The sequence below is a fragment of the Cyrtonyx montezumae genome, unplaced genomic scaffold, assembly GCF_038088225.1.
Source record: "Cyrtonyx montezumae isolate F1298 unplaced genomic scaffold, pur_monq_1.0 scaffold_3, whole genome shotgun sequence".
NCBI lineage: Eukaryota > Metazoa > Chordata > Aves > Galliformes > Odontophoridae > Cyrtonyx > Cyrtonyx montezumae.
Window position 1 is genome coordinate 62,037,667 of NW_027072034.1, and position 9,616 is coordinate 62,047,282.

Here is a 9,616-nt window from a genome sequence, read left to right on the forward strand (position 1 = left end):
CCGGGGGAGCGAGGAGCGGCGGGCGGGTGCCGGCTGCATCCCCCTGCCCAGCAACGCGGCTCGAGCTCGAGCTCGGGCTCGGACCCCACCGCACCGCGCCCCGTCCCGCCCCGTCGAGGGCGGTGGGGATGCCGGGGGCGGGGGCCGCCCGCCGCAGCCTTACGCACGCAGTGAGCTCACGGCCCGGGCCGAGGGGGCGGCGCGGTGGGGGGGCGGCGGGGCCGCGCCGGGGGTGGGGGCGGCCCGGGCAAACCCCATAAAGGCGGGCGGCGGCGGCCAGGCTGCCGCATTCACCCCGCTCGGCGGAGCCGTCCGGATCCCGGCGGAGCGGGCCGCCTTCGTTCCGTTCCCCGCCGCCGCCGCCGCCGCCGCCGCCGCCGCCGCTCGCAACGAGGCTGCTCGGTCCCGCGACGTAGAAGTGCACGCGAGGCCGTCCCGGGGCTTTCTCAGGAGCGAAGGGGGAGGAAGCAGCGGCGAGCGGAGAGCCGCAGAGCGGGACCCCTCCCGAAAAGTCGGCCATGGGAAAGTCTCCGCCGTCCCCGCAGTGATCGCGGACCCGCGGCCGCCCCTCCGCCGGGAGAGAGAGCCCCGCGCCGCGAGCGCTCCGCCGCGCACCGCCCGCTCGACCTCAGCGCCCGCCCGCAGCCGCCGCCCCACCGCGCCGCGATGAGAGCCGGCGCCCGCCCGCCGCCGCCCGTGCTGGCCGCGCTGCTGGGGCTGCTGGGGCTGTGCAGCGCCCAGCGTCCCGCCGCCCGCCAGGCCGTGCTGCTGCCGCGCCGCCTGGGCGCTGCCGGCGGCCGGGAGCGCTTCCGCCTGGAGGCCTTCGGGGAGCGGCTGACGCTGGAGCTGGAGCCCGACAGCAGCTTCCTGGCCCCGGACTTCACCCTGCAGTACCTGGGCGGGCCGCCGCCTCCCTCCTCCTCCTCCTCCTCGCCGCCGCCGCTGGGGGATGACCTCGCCCGCTGCTTCTACTCCGGCACCGTCAACGGCGACCCCAGCTCGTCCGCCGCGCTCAGCCTGTGCGCGGGGATGCGCGGCGCTTTCTCGTTGCGGGGCCGAGAGTACCTTATCCAGCCCGCGCCCGGCGCCGCGCGGCAGCACCTCGGCCCCCACGTCCTCCGCCGCCGCGGGCCCCGCGGCCCCGTCGCATCCCGCTGCGCCGTGACCGAGCCGGCGGCGGGGGCCGAGGAGCCGGGGCTGGAGCCGGAGCCCTCTGGTCACGCAGGTACCGAGCGCGGGTGGGAACGGGTTTGCGAGTGCTGCCCTCGGGCGCGGAGTTAAGTGGTTTTTTTTTGCGTTACTCACGTGCGCGCGCTCTCCCTCTCTTTGTCGATGCAGAAACGAGAAGTAAAAGGAAAAAAAGGTTCGTCTCCAGCCCCCGCTACGTGGAGACCATGCTGGTGGCCGACCAGTCGATGGCCGAGTTCCACGGCAGCGGGCTGAAGCACTACCTCCTGACGCTGCTCTCGGTGGCGGCCAAGCTCTACAAACACCCCAGCATCCGCAACTCCATCAGCCTGGTGGTGGTGAAGATCATGGTCATCTACGAGGAGCGCAAGGGACCCGACATCTCCTCCAACGCCGCCCTGACTCTGCGCAACTTCTGCAGCTGGCAGAAGCAGCACAACCCGCCCAGTGACCGGCACGCCGAGCACTACGACACCGCCATCCTCTTCACCAGGCAGGTGAGGGACGAGGAGGCCATGTCTACCCATAGCTCCCCACCCCCTGAGGAGCCTCAGAAAGCATTTGGAGGCACTGCAGGCTCCGCAGAGCGGTCTGCAATTGAAATGAGTTTCTGTTGTGTAGTGTTCCGTATCCTTTGTGCCATCTCAGGTGAAGCTTACCGTGTAGGAGTTGGACTCAGTGATCCTTATGGGTCCCTTCCTAACTTGGGATATTCTGTGATAACGCAGCGTGTTTCTGCTGTGTATTTTTAGCGGAGTCAGTGTGGAAATCATGCATCCTGTGTATACGTGTAAGCCCTGTGTATGTTCCAAGGGCAGATTTTTGCCATCGTACCCATTGAAGTGCTGAATATTTATGCTCTTTCCATAAGTGAAGGCAAGCTGCCAGGATGGGGTGATTCTTGCCAAGGTGAAGGCTCTGATCTGATTAATAATGAGCTGCCTTTTTTTGCAGGACCTCTGTGGTGCCAAGACATGTGATACTCTTGGGATGGCCGATGTGGGAACCGTTTGTGATCTAAACCGCAGTTGCTCTATCATAGAGGACGACGGCTTGCAGGCTGCCTTCACAACAGCCCACGAGCTAGGTACTTGAAGCTCTAAAATGCAGTTTCAGCTGATTAATTGCAGGCAGCTCGATGTGGTGAGGCTGGAAGCTCCTGGCTCCACAGGCACTGGGCGCCCTGTGCTGCCTTGGCAAGGTTGGGAGCAGCACAGCCTGGCAGTGCAGCAGGGTTCCACTGCTGAAAGCAGCTCCAGGCTGCTCTGCATTGTCTGTGAGAGCTGTGTTGGACTGAGACTGCAGGAAAATAGCCCTCGAGGAAAGAGAAGATGCTCTGTAATCTGCTTAAAACTTGGCACTGTTCAGATCCCGCTATTCTTTTAGTGTTTAAAGACCAGACTACGAGTAGCTCTAGAGTTACAATAGCATCAGTAATGCAAAGGACAGACTTGCTGAAATCACAAACTTTTTTTTTCTTTTTTTTTTTCCCTAAGGCCACGTGTTTAACATGCCTCATGACGATGCAAAGCAGTGTGCTGGCATTAATGGAATAAGCCGGGATTTCCACATGATGGCATCCATGCTTTCCAACCTGGATCGCAGCCAGCCCTGGTCTCCGTGTAGTGCCTATATGATTACAACGTTCCTGGATAACGGTCACGGTAAGATGATTAAACTTTCCGTTCATGTGGCATTTGTGCATTTGTGTTTTACTGCTTTGCTTTCTTTTTTTTTTCCCCCTTTTTTAATTAATGGAGTGCTTTCTGCTAAAGACAGCCTTAACCTTTTGCATGCTGCCAATGCCTTCAGGAGGCCCTTAGTTGCACAAAGGCAGTGGCGCAGATTGGTTGGAAAGCTCATGCTGCCATGTAAATGCAGCTTCAGAGAAGCAAATACATTTTTTCCCTTTTTAAAACTGAACTCACTGACAGCACCATCTGCTCTGTTTTCCTTTTCTATTCCTTTTCAGGTGAGTGTTTGTTGGACAAGCCCCACAGACCGATCCAGCTTCCTTCTGACCTGCCCGGAACACTGTATGATGCCAACAGACAGTGCCAGTTCACTTTTGGAGACGAATCTAAGCACTGCCCTGATGCAGCCAGTACGTGCACGACTCTGTGGTGTACCGGCACTTCGGGAGGACTGCTCGTCTGCCAAACCAAACACTTCCCTTGGGCGGATGGTACCAGTTGTGGGGAAGGGAAATGGTGCATGAATGGCAAGTGTGTGAATAAAACTGAGAAGAAGCATTATGATGTAAGTATTCTCCAGGCTTAGAAGGTTTTGTTGTTGCTTTTTATTATTATTTTTACAAACAGCTTTTGTTAAAGGTGGCTTTTGTGGGTTTATCTAACTGGTTTTGTCTCCTTCTGCTTGTCCTTTCAGACCCCGGTGCATGGCAGCTGGGGGTCCTGGGGAGCATGGGGGGAGTGCTCCAGGAGCTGTGGTGGCGGTGTGCAGTACTCTTTCAGGGAGTGTGACAATCCCGTTCCAAGGAATGGGGGGAAGTACTGTGAGGGGAAGCGGGTGCAGTACAGGTCGTGCAACATCGAGGACTGTCCAGATAACAACGGTAATCTTTTCTGCATTTTTCAGGTGAAGGAAGGGGATCCTCTGGAGAAAGACCATGGACAGAAGATGATCTAATGTCCATTTGTCTTTCCTCTGCCCGCAGGAAAAACCTTTAGAGAGGAACAATGTGAGAAGCACAATGAGTTTTCCAAGTCTGCCTTTGGAAGTGGACCTGCAGTGGAGTGGACACCCAAGTATGCTGGTGTGTCTCCAAAGGACAGATGCAAACTGGTCTGCAGAGCAAAAGGAACAGGATACTTCTTCGTTCTACAGCCAAAGGTATTTGGAAGTTACCTCTCATCCTCTCAGTGAATAAGATTTCTATTTTCTCCTACTTGTTGTGAAATTAAGAGTCAAGGAGTATAGGAATCTGAGATTATGCTCTTCTTGTATTTAAGCTAGATCAGAAATGAGATCATGTTCATCTTGTACTTAAGCTGTATTCTTCCCTTCTGCTCCCTACATGTACAGTCTGATTGGTGCCAGTATGCTTTAAATACTCAGGCACAGAGCTTGCAGTTACTTCACACGAACCACCTCTTCTGCCCACTCCACCCTAGTTTCCTTCCCTCTCCTTCCGCTAATTTGATTACACTGAGATATGTTTGGAGAATTCTGATGGTTCCTTGCCAAAATATCAGTGCTTTGTCATAGCAGTTACTAATACGCTGACAGCTTAAAATAAACAAAAGGAAAAATAATTCATCTCGCATAGCTACTTGAACTCACTGTCATTAGATGTTGAGAGCCAGTAACTACCAGGGTGATGACACAGATATTTATTGTAGAGGAGTAGTCCTAGAAGGAAAGGATTGATTGGACACCATTAAAAGCAATTTTGGTTCTGTACTTCCTTTTACTCTCACTTCTGGTGTCATGAGAACAAAAATGTCCTTTATGCAGAATTACTAACAGTAACTAGAATTACTAACTAATTCTTCTGGAGCGGGGGTGGGTGTTTATAAAAACTGAAACTGATTGCTTTCTTTTGTCGCCATGGCATTATTTATTTTTCAAGTGAATTGAAGAATCATTATGTAGCTCCAACTACCTACAGCCTGCTTTGGTTTCCAGCTTGAAGAGCCTTGAAAATCTGGGTGCTGCAGGCATATCCCCCTGTTCACATTTCTCCATTTCTCTATGCCTTTTGTTTGCGATTTCAAAGAAACGTGCATCTCCTAATTGAAGGCCCTCCTGCTTGTTTCCTCTGAAGGTTGTGGATGGCACCCCGTGTAGCCCCGACTCCACCTCTGTGTGTGTCCAAGGACAGTGTGTGAAGGCTGGCTGCGACCGGATGATAGGCTCCAATAAGAAATTTGACAAATGCGGGATCTGCGGTGGCAATGGATCCACTTGCAAAAAAGTGTCTGGCACACTTGTTAGAGCAAAGTGAGTGCATGACAGCAGCTGCTGTTTTGTTCTGGGGAATGTTTTGTGGCTTTTGGTTTCCATGTCAGTGAGATACTGTCTCGTTTTAGCCTTGGAACTGAGATTTGTTCTGTCAAAGACAGTTGACTGATGATGACTCACAGTCAGATCTCAGTGCTAAAGGAAACCCATTACATGGGACATGCCTTTGCCACGGCAATAGCTTGGGATGTGACTTTGTAAATCTTTTAATCCATTGGCTCTTTTAGGTCAGCTTTGTGCTTTGGCTTCAAATGAAGTTCAGCCTTGTGTGAGGCAGCTTTATCTCTGTCCCAGGGATGAGTGGAGAACTCAGCCTTTCTTTTTTCTCTTGGGCAGACCGGGCTACCATGACGTGGTCACCATTCCAGCTGGGGCAACCAATATCGAAGTGAAGCAGAGGAACCACAGAGGTGCCAGGCATGATGGCAGCTTCCTGGCCATCAAGGCTGCAGATGGCACCTACGTCCTCAATGGCGATTACACCCTGTCAACGTTGGAGCAGGACATCACCTACAAGGGCAGCGTGCTGAGATACAGTGGCTCCTCTGCTGCTCTGGAGAGGATCCGCAGTTTTAGCCCTCTAAAGGAACCTCTGACCATCCAAGTCCTCACAGTGGGGGACCTGCCACAGCCCAAGATCAAGTTCACCTATTTTGTGAAGAAGCCCGCTCAGCCTGCGTCAGAGAAGGTGCCCAGTAAAAAGAAAGAGTCCTTCAACGCCATCAAGGAGATCATCTCCTCTGAGTGGGTCATTGAGGAGTGGGGAGAGTGCTCCAAGTCGTGTGGCTCGGGCTGGCAGCGGCGGGCAGTGGAGTGTCGGGACCCCCGGGGTCGGCCGGCCACTGACTGCGCCCGGGAGCTGAAGCCCAGTGATATCCGTCCCTGTGCCGATATTCCCTGCCCACAGTGGCAGCTGGGGGACTGGTCGCCTTGCTCTAAGACGTGCGGGAAGGGTTTCAAAAAGAGGTTGTTGAAATGCATTTCTTACGATGGCGGCGTGCTGCCACAAGAAAGCTGTGAGCCTTCCAAGAAACCGAAGCACCTGATAGACTTCTGCAATGTTACGGACTGCAGTTAAATAGTATAAGTTGGGAAAGCTATTTTTATTTTATTTTTTCCTTCAGAACAATGCACTGAAAATAAGAGGGTTAGAGGTAGCGCGTCCGTCTTGCGTACAGAATTTATGGTGAGGATCCACTGAGGTGGGACAGTGCAAATAACCTTAGTTGGCATTCCATCTTAAAACTACCCTGCCAACTGCAGATTTCATAGGATAGCAGACCAATGTCACTCACTCATCTTCAGCAGAGAAGGCCCTGGAGTATTAGAACTTTCTTTTTTTTTTTTTAAGTCTGTTACAAATTAAAACAAGAGCAGTGGCCAGAGCATGTGTAAGCAAACATTTTGGGGTTGGTTAATTCTCCCTTCTTTTGGGTTTATATTGTGGTACTGATCAAGTCCCCACATGCGGTAAGAAAAGACAAAGAGGAGTGGATAAGATAGGTTAAAATAATTGGTCAGGGCTTACCTACCTCACGAAGGGCAAAACACAGGATTAGAAAAGGAGCTTTAACTAAGTCATTCATGGCTGCTATTGTTTCAGAGAACAGTTTTATATAAAAATAAAGCCATATTCTCTACCTGTAAAGTGTATAAAAAAAAAAAAGGCAAAAAGTCAACTCCACAAGTAACTAGAATGTTAATTCTTCAATTGTTCTTGTAAAGCATCTTTATGTCACTCCTATTCCTGTCTGTTTCTCTTATCCACTCTAATGCCACTGTGGTGGTAACATCTAATTCAGAGGCTAGAAAAAGTGGAAGTCTTCATGGCGCAGGTAGTGTAGTTGCTCTTTGTGCCGTCTGCATACCTTCCACTGGCTGTTTTTGATTTGAACTTGGTTCTACCATCCTGTCAACCAACCAGACTAGTGGCAGTGGGCGTTTCAGTCAGTGCTCTCATATTATTTTCCCTTACCCCAGCCAATAGCAATTATTTGCATTTGGATATAAAGACATCAAAGAGATCCCGCTATGAATGGGAACCTCTGCTAACGGCCTCTGATGGGTTTGTAGTGCTCAAATCACTGATAAGGCAGGAAGACAAAGCTGAAGGATAGCAGGTCCATCCACAGCAGTACGCCAGCAAACGCATAATTAAAGTTTGTGCCAGTCCATAGACAATGAGAGAATATGGCTTTGCATTTGCATATAGTAAAATATATTACTATAGATGTTACGTACTTTATAAGTATTTTATATTTCTTTCCCTTCTGGGAAGGGTTATAATTTGTAATAAATGCATATAATGAGCATATTTATTTTTATACTTCTTGTCTAATGTGATCTTCTAAGTTATCGCTTTTTTAAAAGGACATATAACGAGGATAGAGTATTTATACAGTATAATATGTTACTAGAAGTAATAAATGAACCCTATAAATTTTGAAAGCGGAGTGTCTTTATTTCACTGGAGCAAAACTACTCTGAGGAAAAGGAGCTTGGATTCTAAGGCAGTGTTACGACGAAAACTAAACCACATTTTTTGAATTTTGAAGATACTGGTAGCTTAGGCTACTAATGACTGTGCTAGTTTAAGGGGTTTGGAAAACTCCACCCATATGTTAAAAGGAGTAATTTTGTATTTTGTTGCTTAACCACTATTTGGGTGCTCAGTACTGTTGCTTCAGCTTCAGAAGAATTGACTGCTGCTAGACTGATGCCACTGATTTTAATAAGGGCTTACGGAAGGAATATTGCTGTCAGTGGTGTTTATAACCAGAAAAAAATGTACAAAAGTAGCAATTTTACCTGCTCCACTTAACTTAACCTTACCCTACTGGGAAAGATGTGTTTGAAATTTAAAGCCATTAACTAGCAGTCAGAGGTTTCCCTCACGAAATTCTGGAGGGCCTCATGATCACGCTCTTCTAATTACTTGTGAAAGTACTGTATGAATGAACTGTTCTAACTGTTGGTAACACGTTTTACAATGTTGAAATACATACTAAGCGTTAAGAAACTGATTTTTTTGCTCCCTCATTTCTGATCTCATGACTGCTCCAGTTGAGGGAAAATCTTCTGTTGAGCTCAGAGGGACTCTTGCCATGGAATTTGAGACATCAGTCATCTATGAATACTTCTGGCTTTGTGTCATGTAAAAATCTATTAAAACTTCCTTTGCCAATGTTTGGACTCTGTCTTGCAGAAATTGTTCCCACTTTATTCCACGGATAAAATCCTGGCCCTTCTAAAGCACATAGAAAAAAATTTCGTCGTGTCACACTTAATCATTGAGTATTACTTTGTCTTTGACATGCAGAAATACCGGGGAACATTTTACGTGTAGTGTTATTTAGGAGTCAGTCACTTTCCTTTCTCATAAATGCTTAAGGAGTATATTTGCATATATTTGCATACAGAATGGCTGGGCTTGGGAGTGGTATTTAAGGGATGTGTGGATGCAGTGCTTGGGGACATGGTTTAGTGGTGGACTTGGAGATCGTAAGGGTCTTTCCCAACCTAAATGATTCTACCTATCAATAAACGTGCATGTGCATACTGCAGCACATTTAATTTAGGAATATATATATTCACATTTGCAAGAGAAATAACTTATTTCCTGCTGTTGTTCTTAATCGCTGTAGACTCTGTATCTTAACACAAAGCTGTCTGTTGACATTGCTTGAAACGCTCTTCATGTAAGAGCCTAAGGAGTTAGTGTCCTGTGACTACAAGATCATTTCCATATCTACCAAATTGGCAAGGTCCCCTGACTCCTGGTTGAGCGTCATTGCCTGATTTTGTTCTCATCAACTGAGATTCAAGGCAGGGCTAAGAAAGCCCTGCAGACAGAACAGCTTCCCCCAGACCTGCCCAATATCAATTAAAGCAAGCCAGAGGTGCTGACATCCTCTTGCAGTAGCACTTGGGGCTGTTTGGGAAGAAATTATGGTATTTCACAGGCACCGCCTTTCACACAGAAGGGAATTTGGATCCAATTAAATGCAGCAATTTACCATTTTTTTTACAAGAAATGCTGAAGTGTTCTGCCTCTCCAAAGTGCCCGTATTCCTGAGTTAGCTCTGGTTAATTACAGGGCTGAGTGATTTAAGTGAGGAGTTGGAAGTTGTGAGGGAAATTAAACACACTTGGTGTTTTACAGTAAGAAATGGCAACAGTAACACCTTTTATGCTCTTGCAGAAGGTTACATAATAAAGTGAGTGGTGAACTAATAAAAGACTATAACATAATGATGGCCTAATTTCTATGGTGGCACTCGTTTCTTCAGAGCATGAACACAGCAGCAGCTGTGTCCATAACACATTATAACCCATAGCTCTAGCACAGGTGACCAAGACTGCATTTCCAAATCAATTTACTGATGACATATTTTTCTTTGACAAGTCCAAGAATCTTTAGAAGTTGCATCTGTTAGACAGTAAT

General features: G+C 49.1%; 1 protein-coding gene across 1 annotated transcript; it reads left to right on the top strand.

The window, feature by feature from the left end:
- The first annotated feature begins 464 nt into the window (after nt 1–464).
- ADAMTS1 (ADAM metallopeptidase with thrombospondin type 1 motif 1) lies at nt 465–6,846 on the top strand. Its single transcript, XM_065741822.1, has 9 exons — nt 465–1,225; nt 1,339–1,685; nt 2,143–2,275; nt 2,685–2,852; nt 3,161–3,447; nt 3,577–3,763; nt 3,866–4,041; nt 4,976–5,151; nt 5,509–6,846. The coding sequence occupies exons 1-9, from the start codon at nt 667–669 to the stop codon at nt 6,248–6,250; spliced, it is 2,775 nt and encodes a 924-aa protein (XP_065597894.1). The 5' UTR covers nt 465–666; the 3' UTR covers nt 6,251–6,846.
- The last annotated feature ends 2,770 nt before the right edge of the window (nt 6,847–9,616 follow it).

What these genes read in the sequence shown, in the direction of transcription:
- ADAMTS1 (XM_065741822.1), top strand. Translation starts at nt 667, where the DNA reads ATGAGAGCCGGCGCCCGCCCGCCGCCGCCCGTGCTGGCCGCGCTGCTG. An exon ending in CCATCCTCTTCACCAGGCAG is followed by an intron (nt 1,686 to 2,142) that starts GTGAGGGACGAG and finishes CTTTTTTTGCAG; the next exon opens with GACCTCTGTGGTGCCAAGAC. An exon ending in GTTCCTGGATAACGGTCACG is followed by an intron (nt 2,853 to 3,160) that starts GTAAGATGATTA and finishes ATTCCTTTTCAG; the next exon opens with GTGAGTGTTTGTTGGACAAG.